The 24,410-nt window shown below is 45.8% G+C and overlaps 1 protein-coding gene across 2 annotated transcripts in view; it reads right to left on the bottom strand.

Moving 5' to 3' along the window:
* SUDS3 (SDS3 homolog, SIN3A corepressor complex component) overlaps positions 1–21,877 on the bottom strand; it is a 43,684-nt gene extending 21,807 nt beyond the window's left edge. For both annotated transcript variants that reach the window (XM_003907228.4, XM_021923014.2), the window contains exons 1-6: positions 20,870–21,877; positions 17,486–17,555; positions 13,058–13,113; positions 10,919–10,990; positions 7,128–7,147; positions 5,736–5,892 (exon numbers count right to left, since the gene is read on the bottom strand). In XM_003907228.4, coding sequence (XP_003907277.2) covers positions 5,736–5,892; positions 7,128–7,147; positions 10,919–10,990; positions 13,058–13,113; positions 17,486–17,555; positions 20,870–21,248 — 754 coding nt within the window. In that variant the 5' untranslated portion in view covers positions 21,249–21,877. The remainder of the gene's footprint in view (positions 1–5,735; positions 5,893–7,127; positions 7,148–10,918; positions 10,991–13,057; positions 13,114–17,485; positions 17,556–20,869) is intronic.
* Positions 21,878–24,410: the final 2,533 nt, after the last annotated feature.

The following is a 24,410-nucleotide window of genomic DNA, read 5'->3' as shown; positions in this document are numbered from 1 at the left end:
TAGTCCCAGCTACTTGGGAGGCTGCGGTGGATCACTTGAGCACAGGAGGCAGAGGTTGCAGTGAGCCAAGATTGTGCCACTGCACTCCAACCTGGGTGATAGAACAAGACCCTATCTCGAAAAATTAAATGTACTTTAAATTTAAAAAGGAAATTTTCTTTAAAAAGAAATGGGACATAAGTGGCAGAAAGAAAATCCACTGCAGATTAAACATTGTAGCAGATTGGCAACTACTTCCAAACCAGGGCAGGGACCCACAGGCTAGACTTAGCAGCCCAGAGCAATCCTAGCACACATCATGCCCTTCTCTAGCAGGATGGAGGGCGCCATCAACGTTGATGCAAATTAATGCTGCGGTGGTAACAGAAGAATGCCTAAGGTTTGTGGGGGAGGGGAATATGAATGAATGTTAGGGCTGGGCACGGTGGTTCACGTCTGTAATTCCAGCACTTTGGGAGGCCATGGCGGGCAGATCACCTGAGGTCAGGAGTTCAAGACCAGCCTGGCCAACATGGTGAAACCCCATCTCTACTAAAAGTACAAAAATTAGTCGGGCGTGGTGGCACACACCTATAGTCCCAGCTACTCGGGAGGCTAAGGCAGAAGAATCACTTGAACCCAGGAGGTGGAGGTTGCAGTGAGCCGAGACCACGCCACTGCACTTCAGCCTGGGCGACAAAGCTAGACTCCGTCTCAAAAAACAAAAAAAAAAAATCCACAAGAATCATTGTTAGGTCTTTGGAGGCCAAATCAGAGTAGGAATAAAGGACCAATCTCCTTAAAGCCAAAGTTGCCCATTATGAAGGGAAGGCAATAAACAGCGAGCCAGTCGAGCCTTCCTCTCTGCACCCTCAAGCGCATTAAAAGACCTGATTCCACAGTGCCAGCACCAGGAAAGAACATCTTGAGGACAGGCCCACTCTGCCCAAAATCCAGGTCACCTCTTCTATTCTCCCTCTCCAGATATTTGTGTGGGGCCTCTTCCCCTTGTCTTGACACCCAAGTCGCTACTCCTTAGCATCTACTGCATACGTGTGAAATTTACTGTTCTTATAGTAGTACAACCACATATATCTTAGGGTTTTTTTTTTTTTTTGAGATGGAGTCTGGCTTGTTGCCCAGGCTGGAGTGCAGTGGCGCAATCTCGGCTCACTGCAAGCTCCGCCTCCCGGGTTCACGCCATTCTCCTGCCTCAGCCTCCTGAGTAGCTGGGACTACAGGCGCCCGCCACCACGCCCGGCTAATTTTTTGTATTTTTTAATAGAGATGGGGTTTCACCGTGGTCTCGATCTCCTGACCTTGTGATCCGCCCGCCTCGGCCTCCCAAAGTGCTAGGATTACAGGTGTGAGCCACCACGCCCGGCAGGGTTTTAAAATGAGTAAAAAAGCCAGATGTGGTAGCTCACGCCTGTAAACCCAGCACTTTGGGAGACCAAGTCGGGCAGACTGCTTGAGCCCAGGAATTCAAGACCAGCCTAGGCAACATGGGAAAACCCCGTCTCTACAAAAAATACAAAAATGAAAGGCCGGGAGTGGTGGCTCATGCCTGTAATCCCAATACTTTGGAAGGCTGAGGCTGGCAGATCACAAGGTCAGGAGATCGAGACCATCCTGGTTAACATGGTGAAACCCCGTCTCTACTAAACAAAAAAATACAAAAAAATTAGCCGGGCATGGTGGCGGGTGCCTGTAGTCCCAGCTACTCGGGAGGCTGAGGCAGGAGAATGGTGCGAACCCAGGAGGGAGAGCTTGCAGTGAGCCGAGATCGCGCCACTGCACTCCAGCCTGGATGACAGAGCGAGACTCCGTTTCAAAAATAATACACAAAAATGAGCCAGGTAAGGTGGCACATGCCTGTAATCCCAGCTATTCAGGAGGCTGAGGCAGGAGAATCACCTGAGCCCAGGAAGTCGAACTGCAGTGAGCCGTGATGGCACCACTGCACTCCACCCTTGGCAACTGGAGTGAGACCCTGTCTTTAAATATACCAATGAGTCAAAAACGAGCCTGTCAAATTGTTAACTTTATTTAGGGGCCCTCCATCTCAACACCACATAACCTTGGGGGAAGTCAAGGAAGCTATGTCAGCTTTCTACCAGAAAATAGCCTCCAGGAAGACACAGACTTTACTCATTAGCCTAATTTTGTGAGTCTTAGTGCCACCACATGTATCTATGGTATCTGCAGAGAGTCAATAGTAGTGGTGGTGAAGAGAATATGCTTGGAGCCAGACACACACTGGCTTAACCACTATCTGTCTCACTGAAGGACTGTGAGCAAATGGCTCCACTTCTCCGAGCCACCTCTGCCATCTATAAAATCAGAAGCAATACCCCCAAGGTCAAAGGGAGCTGCAGGAACTCAGTGAGGTTACAACTTCCCAATCCCTGAGTGTTCACCCTGTGAACCAGCTACTTTCTGAAGCAACTTAACCGGCATTATCTCATCTCACGTCACAGCTACCCTCTCCAGAAGGTTCTATCATCCCCTGGCCAAATGAGAAACTCCTACCTCAGAATTGAATCTGTGACAGTGCCAGGATTCAGCCCTGGTCTATCAACCTGCAAAGTTAGCTCTAATATATTTATGTAATGCTTAGCTCAGTGTAAGTGCTTGGGAAACAGACTTCTATTCTGACATTGTTATGACTCGTGGTACCAGCCATGAACCCACCATCTTCTAAAGGAAACTCACAGTCTTTACTAGGGTCACAGGTGGCTTTCACTGGGGAAGCCTAAGGATTGGAAGACGCCCCTGGTGAGCAAGAACTTACAAAAGAAAAGGAAATAGCAGATAGTGAGCTACAGGAAGAAAGGAGAGAAGAGTAAGAGAAAGAAAAACACATTAAAAATGGTAAAGCTCCCCACATTTTAAAGCTCATAAAGTTCTCATCGAATATTTGGATTACTTGTAGTCTTGGCCTCTGCTTCAGAGAAATCTCACCCTCAGGCAAGTGTATCTATAACCTCACTACTGAAGTGTGCTCTGGCCAGCAGGATCAGTGCCCCCCCGGGAAGGTGGTCAGAAATATAGGATCTCGGCTGGGGGCGGTGGCTCATACCTATAATCCCAGCACTTTGGGGGGCTGAGGTGGGCGGATCACCTGAGGTCAGGAGTTCGAGACCAGCTGGCCAACATGGTGAAACCCTGTCTCTGCTAAAAATACAAAAATGAGCTAGGCATGGTGGTGTATGCCTGTAATCCCAGCTACCTGGGAGGCTGAAGCAGGAGAATCGCTTGAATACGGGAGGCGGAGGCTGCAGTGAGCCGAGACTGCACCACTGCACTCCAGCCTGGGCGACAGAGTGAGACTTCGTCCCAAAAACAAAACAAATTAAATTAAAAAAAAAGAAAGAAATGCAGGATCTCAGCCTCCACTCCAAAGCCGCTGAAACAGAATCCGCATTTTATCAAGACCCCACTGACCTAACACATTGAAGCTGGGCTGCACTGACCATAATTCATCCTAGCTTCTCTACGCACAATCACTCATTTCTGCCTGAACAACCCAGTTTCCCTAAGTTTTCCACAAGAGATTTGGGCGGTAAACAGTACCTCTTGCCAATTCCTATGGAGGTCTGTAAACGCTTTAAGTCATGGTGGGAATGAGCAGGTCGCCAAATACACCCGTTTCCGGTGGGTTATTTGGACCAAGCTTCTCATCAGCCTCTTATCCTACTTCGCTTTTCAAGAGATGTTCATGTTGAACCAAAAACGGAGACTTTAAAAAGTATCTTTTCAGGGCAGAGCTGGGCAACAATGATATTGGGCATCAATCCACAAAGGTGAACTAAGTCACTCAATTAGAGGAATGAAATCAAGCCTTTAATCCAACACCATAGCAGCACCATCTGTGGAAATGCTAATTACCCTTCTAGCTCCAGCGCCTTGTCTTCCAACACTCCATCATTACCTTGGCAGTGCTTTCCACACCAAGGGTACCAAATGGCTTGAGGAAGGACATCCGTACCTTTAATGCCCATGGCTAGCTTTAAACAATTCTGTAATCAATTTTATTGCGTTACAAATGATTTCCCTGCATTTATTTGTCTTTTCTACCCTGGCAGGCTCAGCCTCAAGTCACTGAGGATGCCTCCTGTCCCAGTTAAGATTCTGGCTGTAAAACTGCCTGGCCAAACAATATCAATTGCTTGTCAATAATTAGGATGCCAAATCACAGGTAAGGTGATGATACCCTTTCCCACAGATGGAAAGGGAGCAGCTATAAACGGATAATATTTCCCACTAGCCTAATGAAGGCTCCCAAACATCTGGTGGCTCTAGCAGACAGCGATGAGGCATCGATGCCAGTCACAGCCACTATCAAAGGAAATGGTGTGCAGGTCCAAAAGCCGGCAGGCAGACTGGTACCAGACAAGGTACCACGTTGCTACTGGTCTAATTAAATAAGCACTTCCACAAGAATAAGACTATACTAGCTGAAGCTGTGTTTTGGCATCCATTCTCACAAAAAAAAAAAAAAAAATTTCTCAGCTGCTTTCAGAGGCCTTCAAAGAGCTCACTTCTTTTGCCAAGTCTTTCTACAAGGAAGCTAACAGAGGAGAGATTTTTCAAAAGTCAGACCCCACCTCAGGCACAACCACATTCTCTTAAGTGTACCATGAGGATTGGAGCCAGAGGTCTGTGTCAGTCAGAAGGCCAAGCTGGTTCACAACACCAGGAATATACGGAGGGGAACAAAGATCTTAACTGGCTACTTTTAATTTCAAAGTCAGCCCTGAGAACATCCACAAAAACATTGCATGCATTTCCTATGGAACCCTGCTAAAATCAGACACGCCAGAGCCCCAGCACTTTCTGAATTGTAAGAGTTAAATTTGGGGATGTACAGAAAGGCATGCCACCTCCATATCCAAGTGACAAACTCACCACTGACTTGCCTTGCAGTATTTGCCAAGTTCCAAAATAGCGAGTTCAAGCCAATTCCCTATATCCTTCTAGGAATCATCAGTCTACATATGGCAACAGAAGAGTCGGCCCATATTGTTTCTCCCTGAAACCTGCCTACAACCTGCTGAGTTCCCATATGTGGATTACTAAATCCTAGAAGGTTAGAAAGGGATTGGCTCTGAGTGTCATGTAACTTTCCTACCTCCATGGGAAAATAGTTCAGTTTAGCTATCCTGTTGGAATCATATCAAGTCTTTCTGAAATGTTCACAGTAACACCTGGCAGGAGAGATCTAATAGCACAGAAGATAGAGCCAAAAGCTTTTGTTCTTACATCTAGGTCAAAGGAAGACAATACCTCTTCTGTAATTAAGGCAGACCGGAAAAAAACAAAGCAGAGGGATTCCCATCACCACGGGGGACTTGGGTAAGCAATGTGGGGACATAACCAAGATACAAATGGCAGTGGATCCAGGAATTAAGTAGAGCCTAAGCCAGAGCTTGCCATTACTATTAAAAGTCTAGCAACTATTGAACACCTGTTATGCACAGGACACTGTACTAGGCACTCATATGTCTAACCACAATCCTGTGAGAGGGTATGATCAGCCCCATTTCATAGAGGAGAAAACAGACTCAGAGAAGTTAAGCAGCTTGACCAAGGTCACACAGCCAATAGAAGGTGGAGGAGGAACTCTCATTTATAAGGTCAAAACCCACTCTCCACCTTGCTCTGCTCTTGAGATGTAAGACAAAAGTAACTGGAACAGCTCTTCACAGCCCCGCTCAGGACCCCCAGGATCCCACCCCATAGGGCCTTCCTACCTCCAGTCAGTTCCATTGTCAGCTTTTCGTTTTCAATCATTTTCTTCTTTTCTTCTAGCTCAGCAATCAGGTTCTCTTTCAGCTCAACCTTCTTGTCTTCAAATTCTTTCACTGCTGCCTTCTTTTCTTTAATGTAATTTCGTTCCACTTGTTCAGTCTGAGCAAAAGAGAAACACAGGCTGGGAGTACACGGCCCTGGAAGCCATGGCTCCAACTCAAAGTCTAGCCCTGTCCTCAACAGCAAAGAAAACACCTTTGCTGGAAACATGACACACAGAGTTTCCCTCTCACACACACGCTTGCAGTAACGGCGTGTCTGAGAGCAAGCTTTCCAATGAATGTGTAAAATCAGACCCACATGACTTTTGCTTATTTTTGAGTATACCTCACTTGCTACGCAGATATTTTTCTCTCGTCCACATCCTATATTTTATACTAAAACACATTTCTCAAAGGGAGTAAATAATCGCTCATGAAGTCACAGCTTCAAAGGGAAATAGGAGATTCTACATTGTGTATATTCAAAAAATAATCACAAGATATTGAGGTCAGATAGCATAAGTTACTATTATTTTTGATACAGCAAAATAAAAGAATGGAACATCATTTAGTAAGTGTCTGAACCCCAAAGTACACAAATATTGATATTATACTAAGACAAAAGTTGTATATGCCTCTGCTTTTCAAATCTCGCCATTGTGGTGAGTGACATCGGGGCCTGTGGTGGGCTAGGGATGTGTGTACCTCACTTGAGTATAACTTCAGGCTGATCACGTGATCCTTCCAGCTGAGTGACTATGGGCATCAAACTGATTTAAGGAAAGTGGGTTCCAATAATGTGGCTCTGAAAAACCACGACTTTCTCCAAAAGTGACCCCCACACACATGCTAGCCACCCTGGGAGCAGTACATCACTAAAGATACAGGCCCTCATCTCTGGATCACAGCAGAGTCTGACACAGAACCAGCACTCAGGTGTCCATAGAATGAAAGGAAAAATTAGAAATCTGTCTTTTTTTACTGGCCCAGAGAGTTGCAGCTGTAAAACAGAACCGCTGAGCCGATTCAGAGACTGAACTGCTTCAAGGACCAATATCAAACTATTAGGCCGTTATAACTTAGAGACTTCCAAACAGCTCTAATGCGGGATAAAAGTCAATAAGCAGTGAGGGGTGAGTATTCCTTATTCCCTTGTGATAAGCAGAGGCTGCTCAACAACAAATGACCGGACAGGATGTCTGAGCTGAGACCAAATGTCCTTTAGTCAAACAGAACAGTGGTGAAAGCTTCCAAACCATCTACTTGGTGATAGAAGGAAAAGCCACCAGATCAGGACTGCAAGATTCCAGTCTCAGAAAGGGCCTGCAAACCCAGAAGATCTGTGGTACTTACTTCCAGCTGGAGGAAGAGTTCTGCAAGAGATAAAAAGTGTAATTAGATTTGCTAGGCTGTGCCACCTTTCTAGACAGTGATGTTAGCATTCATTTAGAAGCAGTAATTGCTTTCTGAAAGCATGTTACACAGAGCAAATGTTTTCATCAGTGAAATGTTGATATACACGAAGGGAAAGGACGCAAGAAGTACTCAAGTCTAGTTAAAATGTGGCCCTGCCAGCCAGCCAACATGGCGAAACCCGTCTCTACTAAAAATACAAAAATTAGCCAGGCATGGTGGCAGGCACCTGTAATCCCAGCTACTCGAGAGGCTGAGGCAGGCAGGAGACTCACTTGAACCTGAGAGGCAGAGGTTGCAGTGAGCCGAGATTGTGCCACTGTACTACAGCCTGGGTGACAGAGCGAAACCTGGTCAAAAAAAAAAAAAAAAAAAAAAATGTGGCCCTGAACATACCAACTGTGGCAGTTCCACCTGAGGGTAAAAAACGTGCCGCAGGAACGAAACTCCCCTGGCAAAATAAACGTATCCCTTCTTTCACTCAGTCCAGCCGCCAACAGTCCCCACAGTAGCAGGATGGGTCAAGAAGAAATAATGTAATTACTCCAGAAACAGAGTGGATGTGGCGTTTTAAAGCAGTGGTCCCCAACCTTTTTGTCACCAGGGACCAGTATGGTGGAAGACAGTTCTCCCACGGACTGGGACAGGGCAGGGGGTCAGGCGTTGGGTGAAGGGAGGCAGCCCAGTGTTCTGCAGCCTGGGGGCTGGCGACCCCTGGTTTTTTGGTGGGGTTGGTTTTTTTGAGAAAGAGTCTCACTCTGTCACCCAGGCTGAAGTGCAGTGCCATGATCTTGACTCACAGCAACCTTCACGTCCTGGGTTCAAGCAATTCTACTGCTTCAGCCTCCCAAGTAGCTGGGATTAAAGGTGCGAACCACCACGCCTGGCTTATTTTTGTATTTTTAGTAGAGACGGGGTTTCACCATGTTGGCCAGGCTGGTCTTGAACTCCTGACCTCAGGTGATCCACCGGCCTCAGCTCCCAGAGTGCTGGGATTACAAGCGTGAGCCACTACATCTGGCCAAGACCCCCTTTTTAAAGCACTATATGAAGGACTATGTGTGGTAAGGAAGGACCTTCACAGACAATCCACAGGACAGAGGCTCCAGGCACACCTGGGGTTTCACTGTCAGGTCGCCAAGTTCTGCTCACACTGGTGTCTGCCCCCGCAATGCCCTCTGATCTCCTATTCACATTCCCAAGTTCCTGACCGAATGCAGCCCCCTCCTGAGGCCTTTCCTGCTGACTCTTCACACATCATGCCCTTCAGATGCCTTAAAGCACCCATCTAACAGCACTCAACAACTTAGTTACACCTACCATGTGCCGGATGATTAGTAACTGTTACCTAGCAGCTCCCCTCACCACCAGATTTACAATAGAGTACAAACCTGTGTACAAACCCGCACCAACTTGAAGTAAAACTGCTTCATGGCTTCTACTCTTTCCTGGGTGACACGGGGCTGTGCATACAGTCCACAAAGATTCTCCAGGGGGTGCTATTCTCAGTCTACCATGGGCCCCTTTGTAAACCTGGCAAATGCTATGAATCCCTTCCCCAGAAAAAAGGACATATACAAACTCCACAGAATGCTGACAGTTCCAGGAACCCCAGATTAAAAGCCCAGATGTTGATTAATAGTTGTTGACAGAGAAAATTAATTGAGGAAAGGGACAAGCCACTCATCATTTGTTTAGCCCCTGAAATCCTACCCACTTTGGCACTGGGAATTGCTGGGCATAGGAACCCAGGCACACCCAACCCAACGTGATCATTCCTGTAACAACTTCAGACCCGTACCATGCACAAGTGGGCCAGACAGCTGGAGTTCTGTGCCATTCCAAGAAATCATGCCTCGCACCAACAAGCTAAAATGACAATTAGCACTTAGAGGTGGCAGTGGTTTTAGTTAAAGCAGCCAGACATCACTAAAGCAGGTGGATCATCTCTGCAAAGAATGTGCTTTTTAAAGCTCAAGTCGTGACTGATTTAGGAGCTCTTCTGCATTTTTACCTAGGAGAGGGAAATGTGAAAGAACACATGAGGGCCGGGCACATTGGCTCATGCCTGTAATCCCAACACTTTGGGAGGCCAAGGGGAGCTGGGCGGATCACCTGAGGTCAGGAGTTCGAGACCAGCCTGGCCAACACAGTGAAATCCTATCTCTACTAAAATTACAAAATTAGCCAGGTGTGGTGGCAGGCGCCTGTAATTCCAGCAACTTGGGAGGCTGAGGCACAAGAATCCCTTGAACCCGGGAGGTGGAGGTTGCAGTGAGCTGAGAGAGCACCACCACACTCCAGCCTGGGCGACAGAGTGAGACTCTGTCTCAAAAAAAAGAAAGAAAGAAAGAACACGCGAGGACATGATTGAGAGTCTGCGCAGAATGAAGAAAAACAACGCAATACTCACTCTGCTGTTCTAACTTCAGAAATATGACTCACATCCATTTTCTTTCCTGATTTCCATCTTATGCCAGTTCCATGAGGTATTAATATTCCCCTCTATAGATGGGGAAATTGAGGTTTCAAGAGCAAATATTCTGCTTAAAGGATCACATCTAAAGTGAGGAGGCAGGATCTGAACCTAAGACCACCTCTTTCCACAAATGCCACCTTCTTTATCTGCTAAAGGGGAAGTCTAGGAAGAGCAACCGGTTGAGGATTTTCAAGACATCTCAAGGAGGAGCTTCAGGAACTCAGAGTAGAATGGGGGTAACAGCAGGGAGAGGCAGGAGGTGGAAAGGTAGAGAGCTAATAGCTGGGGCTCTACTTTCTCAGCGCTCACACGCACTTCAGCCCCTTTTCTATCTGTTGGTATGCACTGGGCAGCTTCTCACTGAGGAGAGATAGTGAAGGGTTGGAGAGTCACTGGCCCAGAATGAAAGATGACGGTGGCATGAGGAATGGCACCCCACCCGCATTCTAAAACCCATCATTACTCTACCATCGCAGGAACAAGGATGCTGCTGGCACCCAAACTGCTGGGCGATGATGAGTGTTAAAAACTCAACACATACACGAGATTTCCTGTAATCTCAGGAATTCACGTTTACACACTTTAAACAGTTGTCACATCTTACTTTCTGCATGGTTCTTTAACTCGGTCTTCCTTAACTTTACACATGTGGTATCTTTTGTCAATGAAACACCAAGTTTCCTCAAGTCAAAGCAATGCGTTACATGACTTTACACTGCTCGCAGTGCTTAGATGTAGCAGGTGCTTAATTCATTTTTGTTGAATGAATACATTTACTGTATACAACCAACCAAAAGTGTGCCTTTTCTCTAAATTCTTATAGAAATAATACTTGGGGAAAATAACAAGAGGACCCTCCCCAATCCTAGCACAGAATACCAAAAGAAACAAACTTAAAATGGGACAAAAACAACCTACAATCCTTTTCCTCAGCCGCACTTCTGATTGTACACCAGGCCAGCCATGCGGCCATGAGCAAGAGTTGCAGGTGCAAGACTACTCTTGGGGTACCAGAGAGAACAACCGAACTGCAAGGAGCCTCCTCAGACACCCTCCACTACTGGGCCATTCCTTAGCAAAAGATGAAACCACTTTCCATAACCACAGTTTGGAAGTCTCTTTTTCGAAAACTCTCCCTGACAGAACATCTGGGACACGTTTTGGAGAACAGCTCTTAGGGCTACATTACTCTGATGATCGGCAAACGGTGGAACATTTAAAGATGATTCATTTCCATTTAAAGGAGCCTTACCTGCATTCCGTATCCTCTCTTTGTACTGCTGATCTAGTTTTTTCATTCTCTTCTGATATTCCTGTAATGTACCTGATTTCGAACATTTAAAAAATAAAATTATTTTGAATATCAATCTGCCCTACATTTTGTTTCCTAAAATTATTCTGTAGCATCAACACTGACTGTTTCACTAACACCAAAGGAAGACATACCTCCGCAGAGTTAACTCTGGTTCTTAACCAAGGCACACAGCAGAAACCACTAGGGGCCTATTTAAAGTCCACCCAACCCAGTGGATCAAGGGTCTGCAGTGAGTGAGGGGGAGTGCAACAGTGCCAACATCTCCACACTGTTCTGATCAGTTGCCGCAACAGTCTGAATCAACGGGCCTTCCTTTACTGGAAAAGGTTCATTCTCCTTCAGTAAGGTCTAGATCAATGCTCTCCAGTAGAACCTTCTGCAATGGTATAACGTTTTATATTTGCAATGTCCAATATGGCAGCCACTAACCATTTTGTGGCTATTTTAGCACTTGAAATGTAGCTAGTGGAACTGAAGAACTAAATTATTAATTAAATTTAAACAGCCACATGTGGCTAGAGACAACATTAAACAGATCAGGTATAGATTCTAACCAAATCACTATTCATTCCATTGCTCTTCCCACAAAACAGTTAATTATGAGGGGCACATCTTGTGGGGGAAGTGTTTCCTGATTATAATGCCCAACCTTGGGCTAGTCCAAGGGTGTGGATCACTCACAAGCAATAAAAGCACATACTAGAAAAAGCAGTTTCAGGCCAGGCACAGTGGCTCATGCCTGTAATCCCAGCACTTTGGGAGGCGGAGGTAGGCGGATCACCTGAGGTCGGGAGTTCAAGACCAGCCTGGCCAACGTGGTGAAACCCTGTCTCTACTAAAAATACAAGAAATCAGCCGGGCCTGGTGGCGGGTGTCTGTAATCCCAGCTACTTGGGAGGCTGATGCAGGAGAATCGCTTGAACCCAGAAGGTGGAGGTTGCAGTGAGCCGAGATCGCGCCTCTGTACTCCAGCCTAGGTGACCAAAGCGAAACTCAGCCTCGGGAAAGAAAAAAAAAAAAAGCAAAGAAAAAGCAAAAGCTGTTGCACTGACAAGAGGACTCCACAATATGAAAGCAAAGAGCTCACTGCCACAGCTAACTGTCCCCAGGACCTCGCAGTGTGCACACTGCTGTGCTAGACGCTCCTTGTGCATAATCACATCTATTCTCACTTTCTTCATTTTCCAGATCAGAAAACAGATTAAACAAGAGGAACGGGTGTGCCCAAGGTCACATTAGAAGCAGGGAAACTGGGATTCCAAACCCTCACAAAACTCCAGAGCCTGCACCCTTAACTCCGACGCTGCACTGCCTTTAGCAGCCAGCGGCATTTGACAAAATACAATATACTTTTAATTTAACAAGCAAAAAGGAGAAAACACAGTGTGAATAATGCACAGGTCATAAACATTTGGTTTAGAAAAAACAGTAAAACTTTATTCTTTGATAACGATGTCTCTCCTAAAAACATCTAGCTTTAGGCACAGTGACGTTCAATTCATGTTCCACTGAAAGTCCCAAGTGAGATTTCATTTGAAGAAAGAATCTCACACATATTGGAAATAAATTTTTCAAAATCAAGGAGTTTGAGGAATCACCACTTTACTGACAGCAAAAGATAGCAAAATGTACTGGATAGCTAAGATCAGCCAGACCACGTTTTTTTTGTTTGTTTTTTTGTTTTTTTTTGAGACGGAGTCTCGCTCTGTCGCCCAGGCTGGAGTGCAGTGGCCGGATCTCAGCTCACTGCAAGCTCCGCCTCCCGGGTTTACGCCATGCTCCTGCCTCAGCCTCCCCAGTAGCTGGGATTACAGGCGCCCGCCACCTCGCCTGGCTAGTTTTTCGTATTTTTTAGTAGAGACGGGGTTTCACCGGGTTAGCCAGGATGGTCTTGATCTGCTGACCTCGTGATCCGCCCGTCTCGGCCTCCCAAAGTGCTGGGATTACAGGCTTGAGCCACCGCGCCCGGCCAGACCACGTTTTAGATAACTCCCACAGAGAAGTGAAATACACAGATTACAAGGGTTTGTAATATTAAGAAGCATATTTAGAAATGCAAGTTTCAATCACACCAACCTTCTTGTAGTTGTTGCAACTGCCTCTTGAGAGAAGCCAGTTTGTCCTGATACATCCTATTAAAAAAAAAAAAAAAAAAAGTCACATTAACAGATAAAAACATTCAATACTCAATTCCAAAATAACCTACTCACAGAAATTAGCTGGGCTGTTATGGGAAGGTCATTAATGTCCCTTCAAGGAAGAGAGGAGAGTAAAGTCTGCTTGCTGGCTTAAAATGCACCAGCAGCCACAGGGATCAGAGAGGAACAAGAACCCTGGGTTCCTCAATCTTATTCTAATTTTGTAGATTCTCCCATGTTATCCCACCTTTAGAGAACTCATCTAAAACTTGCAACGACAGCAGATTTTAATAAGTAAGTGACAATGATAAACAGGCAAGAACACACACAATGTAGAAATGGCATGAAACACAACTCTTACATCAGCTCTACAATTCGACTGTAAGTTACAAGGGAGTAAGATTATGCCTTCGGCATGTTTTCTATGCAGAGAAGCTCAACAGTGTAAGAACTAAGTTAATAAACCTGCATGTCATTTTTTCAACCACTACTCTTTTAGGATCAGAGAAATAATAGTAATTCAGAAAGAAAAGTTAAAAGGCAGCATTTACTTGCAGCCCCAGCCGGATGGGAACACATAGCATACACAAAGCAAAAGCATTTGGTATGTTAGTTTTTTCCTCTCACACCTAATGGATTATAGGCAGTCATAACTTCAGCAAGTCAGCCTGAAGGTAGGTTCCACATATCAATCACATTTCAGCAAATATTTTTGCTTCTACCTGAAAAACACCCCCAATTTAACAGTGATAAAAACAAGATTTGTGATCTGAAAGAACACTGTCCAACATATAACAAGCACAATAACCTTTTGGTATATGTGCTGCTGAAGTGAGCACACGGGCGTGATAACCTTTTTAGTGCTCAAATAAGGGCTGCAAATACAACCCAACCCTCTGTAAGGGGAGGAGAGTAGGCAGAATTTGAGACTCACACATGTCTGACTCTTTTAGGGCAAATTCTGATGTACTTTCGATGTTCACCTTGAACTACATTGCGCAAAAAAACATTTTAACCGAAATTATTTTTCTATATCATCCGGCTTAAGAGGCTGCAGGCGGTTCCCCACCTGTAATCCCAGTTTTGAGGCCAAGGGCGGTGGATCACTTGATCGAGTTCGAGACCAACCTGACCACTCGAAGCCCTGTCTCTACTAAAAAAAATTAGCCAGACGCGATGGTAGGCTTCGTAATCCCAGCTACTCGGGAGGCTGAGGCAGAAGAATAGTCCTGAATCCAGGAGGTGTTGCAGAGCTGAGATCGCCACTGCACCCAGTTTCCAGCGGACAGAGCAAGATCCCATCTCAAAAAAAAAAACACTAAGGGGCACAATCAAAAGATCATCTCGAAATGTTGAAACCTATCAAGTACAGGAGAGGGAACAAATGAGTAAACCATGTACAAGTATTTACAAACCCAAGCTATTAAATTTTTCACTTTGAGAGCGCCAGTCAATACCTTTGAATTCAGAGCCTGTCAATACTGACAGATTGAAGAAGTAAGCAACAGCAGCAAAAAATTCACATTCATGGAGATCATGCATGAGGAAAAGAACAGGTATGTAAAAACACCTCTCAAATGGTCAAGGTAAACCAAGTTTTTGCTTGAAGAGAATAAAAAGCAAGCACAGCTTCAGAAATGAAACTGTGAGAAGGATCAAATGAATTATTAAAGTAATCCTTCTTAGGCCAAGGTAGGAGGATCACTTGAGGCCAGGAGTTTGAAACCAGCCTGGGCAACATCATAAGACCCCATCTCTACAAAAAATTAAAAAATCAGCCAGGCATGGTGACATGTGCCTGTAGTCCTAGCTACTTGGAAGGCTGAGGCAGGAGGATCACTTGAGCTCAGAAGTCTGAGGCTGCATTGAGCCATGATTGTGCCACTGCACTCCAGCCTGGGCAACAGAGCAAGACTCCGTCTCTTAAAAAAAAAAAAAAAAAAAAGGCTGGGCACGTTGGCTCATTCTTGTAATCCTAGCACTCCAGGAGGCCGAAACAGGAGAAATGCTTGAGCTCAGGCATTCGAAACCAGCCTGAGTAACACAGTGAGACCTTATTTCTACTAAAACTTCTAAAAATCAGCTGGGCATGGTGGCACGTGCCTGTTGTCTCAGCTATTTGGAAGGCTGAGGTGGGAGGATCAATGGATTGAGCCGTGGTGGTTGAGACTGCAGTGAGCTGCTATCACACCACTGCACTCCAGCCCAGGCAACAAAGCAAGATCCTATCTCAAAAAAAAAGTGGCCCAGCACGATGGCTCAGACCTGTAATCTCAACACGACAGGAGGCTGAGGCAGGCCCGGAGGTCAGGAGTTCAAGACCAGCCTGGCCAACATGGTGAAACCCCGTCTCTACTAAAAATACAAAAAAAAAAAAAAAAAAAAAAAAACTCAGCCAGCCGTGGTGGCACATGCCTATAGTCCCAGCTACTCAGGACGCTTAGCCACGACAATCACTTGAACTCAGGCGGTGGAGGTTGCACTGAGCTGAGATTGTGCCATTGCACTCCAGCCTGGGTGACAGAGTGAGACTCTGCTTCAAAAAAAAAAAAAAAAAAAGTACTCCGTCTTTATTCAGCACTGGTTAGACCTAGCTGAATTACCCCTTTGAATTTTAAAGCACAAAAACAATGGGAGAACCCAGAGGATGGCCACAAAACATTTGCAAAAAGGACCTAAAGGGAAAGGAATGTGGATCATCTTGTTAAAAGGTAAAGAACTTTAAAAATCTGACACATTCAACAAATACATATTAAATATACTTTATACCGTTTTCCATCTGGGTGTACCCTAAAAGTGAGTGAGGTTTTTGTTTCTCTTGAATCTGTTCAGCTGTGGCTCTGTCTGAAGACAATGAGGAGGCTTGGGTGAGAGCATGTGCAAACACAGACAGAGCACTGGCCTGAAAGTCAGCATGTGGCCAGACAGGGTGGCTCACGCCTGTAATCCCAGCACTTTGGGAGACCAAAGCAGGTGGATTACCTGAGGGCAAGAGCTTTGACACCAGCCTGGCCAACATGGAGAAACCCCGTCTCTACTAAAAATACGAAAATTATTAGCCGGGCGTGGTGGCATGTGCCTGTAGTCCTGGCTACTAGGGAGGCTGGGGCAGGAGAATTGCTTGAGCGCAGGAGGCAGAGGTTGCAGTGAGCCGAGATCATGCCACTGCACTCCAGCCTGGGCAACAGAGCGAGACTCGGTCTCCACAAAAAATAAATAAATACATACAAAAATTAGCCAGGCATGGTGGTACATGCCTGTAATCCCAGCTACTTGGGAGGCTGAGGCAGGAGAATCACTTGAACCTGGGAGGTGGAGGTTGCGGTGAGCCAAGATTGCGCCACTGCACTCCAGCCTGGGAGACTGAGTGAGACTCTGTCTCAAAAAAAAAAATTAAATAAATAAATACAAATAAATAAATAAATGAGAGTCAGCAGCCCTGCTTTTCAACTGGGGCTTCTCTGAGCTCTCCAGGCCTCCAGCACCTTGTCTAGCACGTTAGTGCAGTGAGTTCACACTCATCTGAGAACCAGCTGCTTCAAGACACCAATTATCCTCTCTGTGCATTGGTTTGCCCACTAAAAAAGAAAAAAAAAAAAAGGCCGGGCACAGTGGCTCACGCCCATAATCCCAGCACTTTGGAAGGCCGAGGTGGGCAGATCACGAGCTCTGGAGTGTGAGACCAGCCTGGCCAACGTGGTGAAACCCCGTCTCTACTAAAAATACAAAACTTAGCTGGGCGTGGTAGCATGCACCTGTAGTCCCAGCTACTCAGGAGGCTGAGGCGGGAGAATCATTTGAGCCTGGGAGGCGGAGGTTGCAGTGAGCCGAGATCCTGCCACTGCACTCCAGTATGGGCGACAGAGCGAGGCTCTGTCTCAAGAAAAAAAAAAACAGTAAGTGGTAAAAGGTCCTTTCCTGTTGTACGGCCTCATTCCCTCCCCTGAGTCCATTGCCCTCAAGATTCTTTCTAGAGTCTTATAATGCGAAGAATGATTAAATGTAATTAATTTAAAGTGGAGAAATTGCAAATATACATGGTCTTTGGAAGCGCTATGGTCAAAATCATACACACAAGGTCACTACAGATTAAGTATCCCTTATCTGAAATGCTTTGGGATCAGAAGTGCTTTGGATTTTTTCAAATTTTAGATTATTTGCAATATACTTACCAGCTGAGCATCCCAAATCCAAAACTCGGAAATCTGAAACAGTGCAAGGAGCATTTCCTTTGAGCATCATGCTGGCACTCAGGAAGTTTTAGTTTTGGGAGCATTTGAGATTTCAGATTTAGGATGCTCAATGTATAAAAAGATTTTGTTGTCAATTCTATGTTCCAGTAAAGACACAGGCAAATCATACTCACTGTTCCTTCATTTCTACATAGTCTTCTTCATCATGCTTTGCCAGGTCAGTTTCACTAGCATCCTCAGTGTCTGAATAAAGTTAGGAAAGAGGGGCTAGTTAAAATCATAATTCACAGAGCTGGCATCACCTGACACAGAGTAGGCACTCAATAAACTCCTGTAAAATCAATTTCTATTCAATGCAGGCTGGCACAAAGCCACCCATGAAAAACATTACATACAGTTAGTAGGCCATCCCTATCTGCAGACGTGAAACCTGTGGACATGGAAGGCCAATGCAAAGAATTTGAGTGTCCTGAGGTTATGATATCCATCAAGTCCCAGAACCAGTCCCCCATGGATACTGAGGGACAGCTGTACTTCAGAAAAGAAAAGGCCATTTCCAACTTACGGTCAGATTTATGCAAAAAGCTTGCCTTTACCTGAAATGCAGCCACAGAATAGGGTGTCTCAGACACAGGCAGTTATGGTGAAGGCTGCTACTTCTGCAGAAACAACAATGCTGGCAATTCACGAAAGGAGATGCGGGCGTAAGACCGGATACTGCAAGCAGTCAAGCCTTACTCACTGCTCCAGAAAAAAACCAGTATGTACATTCTCTCTTGATACATACCCAGTTGGAACCTTTCACACATTTTACATCAGGATACATGATTGTCCCTCAGTATCCGCGGGGGAATGGTTCCTGCAACTCCCTTGGATACCAAAATCCTCAGTTGCTCGTCTTTGACAAAATGGCACAGTATTTGCATATAACCTACGCACATCTTCCAGTATACTTTTTTTTTTATGAGACACAGTCTCATTCTGTCGCCCAGGCTGGAGTGCAGTGGCACGATCTCGGCTCACTGAAACCTCCACCTTCTGGGTTCAAACGATTCTCCTGCCTCAGCTTCCCAAATAGCTGGGATTACAGGGGTGCACCACCACGCCCAGCTAATTTTTGTATTTTTAGTAGAGACGGAGTTTCACCATGTTGGCCAGGCTGGTCTCGAACTCCTGGCCTCAACTGAACCGCCTGCCTCGGCCTCCCAAAGTGCTGGGATTACAGGCATGAGCCACCATGCCCGGACAACAGTACACTTTAAATCATCTCTAGATTACTTACAATATCCAGGGCAGGCATGGCGGCTCATGCCTGTAATCCCCGCACTTTGGAAGGCCAAAGCGGGTGAATCACCTGAGGCCAGGAGTTCCAGACCATCCTGGCCAACATGGAGAAACCCCATCTCTACTAAAAACACAAAAGTTAAGGCCGGGTGCATTGGCTCATGCCTGTAATCCCAGCACTTTGGGAGGCCAAAGCAGGTGGTTTACCTGAGGTCGGGAGTTTGAGACCAGCCTGACCAACATGGAGAAACCCCCTCTCTACTCAAAATACAAAATTAGCTGGGGGTGGTGGCGCATGCCTGTAATCCCAGCTACTCGAGAGGCTGAGGCAGGAGAATGGCTTGAGCTGAGATCGCGCCATTGCACTCCACCCTGGGCAACAAGAGCGAAACTCCATCTCAAAAAAAAAAAAAAAAGAACAAAACAAACAACAAATAAAACTACAAAAATTAGCCAGGCATGGTGGCAGGTGCCTGTAATCCCAACGACTCCGGAAGCTGAGGCAGGAGAATTGCTTGAACCCCGGAGATGGAGGTTGCAGTGAACTGAGATTGTGACACTGCACACCAACCTGGGTGATAGAGTGAGACTACACCTCAAAAAAAAAAAAAAAAAAAAAAAAAAGGTTACTTACAATATCCAATAAAATGTAAATACTATGTAAGTAGTTGTTACACTACACTGTTTAGGAATAACAAAAAAAGTCTGCACATGTTCAGTACAGATTCAATTTTTTCCGCAATATTTTTGAGCTGCGCTTGGTTGAATTCACAGATGTAGAATTCACAGACATGGAGCGCCAACTGTATACAATAAAAAAGGTAATCTGACACAAATAAATATTTTCCAAGTTACAACTAAAGGGAACAAGGAGGAGGCCAGATGATCAAACGAAAATTGTTTCAAAACATCTTAAACACTGCTCTTAGAACAAGCATTAATGGCTGGGGTGTCTACAAATTTTTAACAGCCCCTATACTGGAAGTAAAAAAAACCCCTCAATTTTGGCTCCACCGCGCCCCCTTGTGGGGATGAGATGCAGCGCAAGTGCTTCACATTAAAAATCTCTGGTTAAGCCTTGTCTTCGGATGGAGTTAAACCGAATGCAGTCCTTCAACTTTCCATGTCATGCATATGCAGCTGTCTTTTGTAAGGCTGTTGCAGATGCAATTCCCCACAAACCCTTCTCCCCTCCTTCAGTTAAGAGGCCTTCCCTGAGTTCCTGTCATGGTCGGCCACATTACTTGGTACTCGGGAAATTCAGATGAATAAAACGTATGCACCTTTCCAAACAGCTGGTCTAGCTTTTGCTCCACGGCCCGATTTTGTCCCAGAATATTCCATTCACATATAGATCTCTCTTTATCTCCTCTTTCTTCTCCCTTGATCTTTCATATTTCATCACCTTCCTCCTCCTCCATCCCTCCAAAATAGCGTCCTCACACTTGCCAAATTATAAAGCTCAGTTTGAAAAGCAAGGCTCTGAGACGCTGTGATGACAGTGTAAAGAGCATGGGACTGAAAACACACCACCTGGGGACCATTAAGCAAACCCCTCCCTCTCTTACCTGTTTCCGGGAGGGGGGCGGGTGGGGAGAACATTTACTGAGTATTTACTGTACCAGGCCAAGTACTTTATGCGCATGTCATTTAATCCCTATACCGACCCTAGGAAGTGCTTTCTAGGTCAGGTGTGGGAATTAAACAGCTTCATTACAGCTGGGTAAATCGAGGCTGGAAAACTTTAGTTTACAAAGCTGAGTTAAGTGACAGAGCCAAATTTAAACCCGTATCTGGCTGGTTCCAGGTCCCTTTCCTTTAACCAACCTGAGTTATCAATACTGTCCTACCTAAAGCATAGCTGACATGCATTTCGGGGGTGGGGAGGGGCAACTTTGGACTCTGATGCTCTCAGACACAAAAAACGGGGGAACTACACTCGGTGCATTCTGTAAATGAGTTTCTCATTCCTACTAGTGAAGATGTGAGGTTCAATCAGAGACGGCTGGGAGGGAGGACGGGGTCTTAAAGGGACCCCCAGCGTGACAACGTCTAACTCCCCTCTCCCCATCACAGTCAAGTGTAACGCACCCAGGGCTTCCCCGCTACTCCAGCGCGAAGGGGAGTAACTTCCCCGAGTCCCGCAACTCCCGGCGGCCCCTCCACGCAGCCCCAGGCCCCAGAGGCCGCCCCGCCCCTCTCCCAAGCAGCCCCACCCCCTCCCTAGCGGTCCCACCTCCGCTCCCGGCGGCCGGGAGAGCTGCAGGACTCACCTTCGTCCGACTCGCGGCCCCGACAGCTGCGCTCGTCGTCCTCGGCGCTCTCCAGCTCTTCGTCCTCCTCGGGGTAGTACTCGGGGGCCGGCGGCGCTCCAGCCTGGGCCGGGGCCGGGGCCAGCAGCCCCGCGGCACTCATGTCGCCTCTGACCGCAGCCGAGCGTGGCCCAGAGACACCGCGGCCACCCGCCCTCGGTACTCGCCGTCTGCCTAACAGCGTCCGAGGGAGCCCCCAACTCGAGGAGCGGGAGCCGCGGCGACCCCTTCCAGGTCTCCGCCGAGCTCCGCCCCCCGCGCCCGCGCTCGGCAACCGGGGCCTCGCGCCGCGGGCAACTTCCGGGTCGAGAGCTGCCCGACGACGGCCTGACTCCGCCATCCTTGGGGGAGTGGAGATGCCGCTGGACGCCCAGTCGCCACAACCTCAGCCCTTTCATCGCCGTCTTAAAATCCTTAAAGTATAGTGGGGGAGGGGCGGAGCCAGGTTCTCTAGAGTCAGGCAAATCTACGGGCAGGCCCAGCAGCCATCAGGACCCCGAGGCTCGCAGGCGACTTCCGGAAACAGCCGCCAGGCGGCGCCTGGAGCTAGAACTAAAGCGGGGATCGTTAGCGACCTAGGGGCGGAAGGTTTGAAGGGCCCTTGGCAGGTGGAGGTGGTCTCTAATCTAAGCAGGGGAACCACGCGAACTGCCCCCTTGTTAGGTCGGAAAACCTAGACATCCAGAGTGTGCGTGATCATGCAGCCTGGCTCCTCCTGTGACTACTTAGAGCTTTATTAAGAGCTAAAAGACAAGGATGCTGATATTCCATCCTGGGGACAGCAAAACAGTATTTTCCCAGCCCTTAGGAATCCTTTCTATTTGTGTAAGGTTTATTCGATAAGATGTTCCCCCGGTTTTACAAACGAGAAACGAGCTGTCGTTTGCCTAAAAAAAAAAAGCAACGTCCAGTCTGATTTTTTAGACTCGGAGACCCAGGCCTTCCGCGGTACAGCTGCCTTGAATATTAATTTTTTCAAAGGTGCTTTTGCCTAATCCAACAGCTTGCTCTGAGCTCTCAACTGAAGAAGGGGAGAATTTGCCTACCAGAAGTTATTTGGCTAAGCAAGACCTACGTGGAAGCTTAAAAACCAGGAGAGCTGAGTATCTGCAAGAATTAATTTGTGGGATTCCCTCTGAGTAGAAGAGGGACACGGTGTTATAAGTTTTGCTCAACGAATAGATTTAAGGTGTCCCTTTAGCTAAGAGCAGTGTGGTCTAGTTGTGTGTAGCGAGAAAAAAGGATAAGGTTTTTAATGGTTTGTCCAAAGTAGTCCCACTTTCATGTTCCACCCGAGTCTCCGTAGGAAACGCAACCAGTAGTGAAAATGAACACATGTGAAAACCAGGGTGGAACCGAATATTCCCATTCTCAGACCTTTTGTGATCAAATTTCTCTCTGAATTGGCCCCCATGGACTCTTCTAAAAATGAAACATTATGCCCATCCCATTTATTTTGACATTTATTTACTACCTTGTTTTAATTAAAATCTTGGCTCTATTTGTAAGGGATTTTTTGTCCCAACAAAACTAAAGAATTTCCAGAATGGAATGCTAAGATGTCTTTCCAGGAGTTCCGAGATCTTCTGAAGCGCCTTCTAAATAAGAATCATTCTCAGATCTCACCGTAGGTCTGCCATCTATATTTAAACTAGGATTTCGGAACTGTCTCGTGTCCAAAAGATGAAGTCATTTTCTTTCTTTGTGCTGTTGGAGCACATCTAAATTATTTGCAATCAACTATATTGAGTAACTTGCGTTCCTATCAGTAGCAATAATCATAGTGCAGAAAAAGCAAAGATTTTAGAAATCAACAGTTCATTGATACAATGAATTTTTAAGTTTATTTCGTTGCTAAATGGTTTCCTTTCAAGACGCTGAGATTTTTATCATGCTTATGTTTTACTGCTATCTTGACTGCAAACAGCATCTGTAAATGGTCATGCATTTCTTTTTTATATGTAATGAACAGACACAACTGAGCACTTGGGTGATGAAAACGTACCCCATTTTTTCTACCCAGATTGCCAGCTGCAGAACTAAAAAATGCTCGTAAGTGAAGGTGGACCTACTCAAAAAAATTATGTTGTGGCTTTAGTCTTACCCAACCTTTAGATTTATTTAATATGATTTTGGACAGTTGCTAATCTCCTGTAAAAACCAAGTTTCCTCAAAACCAAGTTTTACCACCTTGAAATCTTTTTCTGTATGCCTTCTCACAATGGTACTTAGACACCACTCAGCAACTCGACTTGACTTGAAATGAAGTGCTGCCAGCCCCATTGCCACAACTTCTTTGCTTCCAGGCCTTCTCTGCCTACCCTAACACCGAAACTGAAACTTTAAAAGGGGACATCACAATTGGAATGGAGTATGATTTTTTTTTTTTCTTTTTTTTGAAACGGAGTTTTGCTCTTTTGCCCAGGCTGGAGTGAAGTGTCATGATCTCGACTCACTGCAACCTCCACCTCCTGGGTTCAAGCGATTCTCCTGCCTCAGCCTTTCGAGTAGCTGGGATTACAGGCGTGCGCCACCACGCCCCACTAATTTTTGTAATTTTAGTAGAGACAGGATTTCACCATGTTGGCCAGGCTGGTCTGGAACTCTTGACCTCAGGTGATGAATGGAGTATGATTCTTAAACACTAGAAGAAACATGTATACTGTTTAGAACACAAACACATTTTGTCAGCTGGAGTTAAAAAGTTAACAATCGAGGGTTCTCTGAGAACTAAGGCCCTGTATACATCTGACAAAACTGAGGATCAAAATGTGTTCCTGAAACGAAACAATTTCTTCATCAAATGCTAAATTCTAAAGTCCATAAACTTACTTAGGGTGTTAAGAGTAAGGAAAGCAGTTTTCTGTTTCCGGTGTTGATTTGATCAGCATATCCAGTTTCACAAAAATAACACAAATGGGTCTTAGTAGCATGATGCACTTTCACCCCTGGCAGGCACTATCCTTTAGCGTGGATCAAGAGGAGTCTCTGATTATCACATATTACACTTGGGTCAAAGCTCGTTATCCTTTGGCCACTGGTTCACATAAAATCATTAAAACCTGTGGCCCTGGAAAAAGGTTACACTGAATAAGTTTGCTGAAACCTTGTTAAGCTAATAATAGGGTTCCCCTACCAGTCTTTCTACTGTCATAAAAACCTACAAACTGAAAATTTCTAAAGCTTTGTTCTTGCACCCATCAAAATGTGCCCTGCATTGAACGCTTAGTTGGGCAAAGTATGCACCAAGTACTGTGTAGAGATTTTTTTTCCCCCAACGGTACCAAACTGACGGCTGCTGAACTCAATGCAAGGAGAAGCAATTCCCTTGCAAGAGATTTTAAAAAGAAATGGTTTAAATCCAGGAAATTTTTACAAATCCTGGGCAAATAAATGCTATATTAGTTCATGGCAGAATTACTAAGAAAGCTGTGCAAGGTCTAGCGAGGGACTGGGGTCCTCCCCAAAGGATTTAACATGGTGGTCCCTGGGAATCTCCCAA

This window comes from Papio anubis, chromosome 9, assembly GCF_008728515.1.
Source record: "Papio anubis isolate 15944 chromosome 9, Panubis1.0, whole genome shotgun sequence".
Lineage (NCBI taxonomy): Eukaryota > Metazoa > Chordata > Mammalia > Primates > Cercopithecidae > Papio > Papio anubis.
This window is presented reverse-complemented; position numbering and strand designations above follow the sequence as displayed.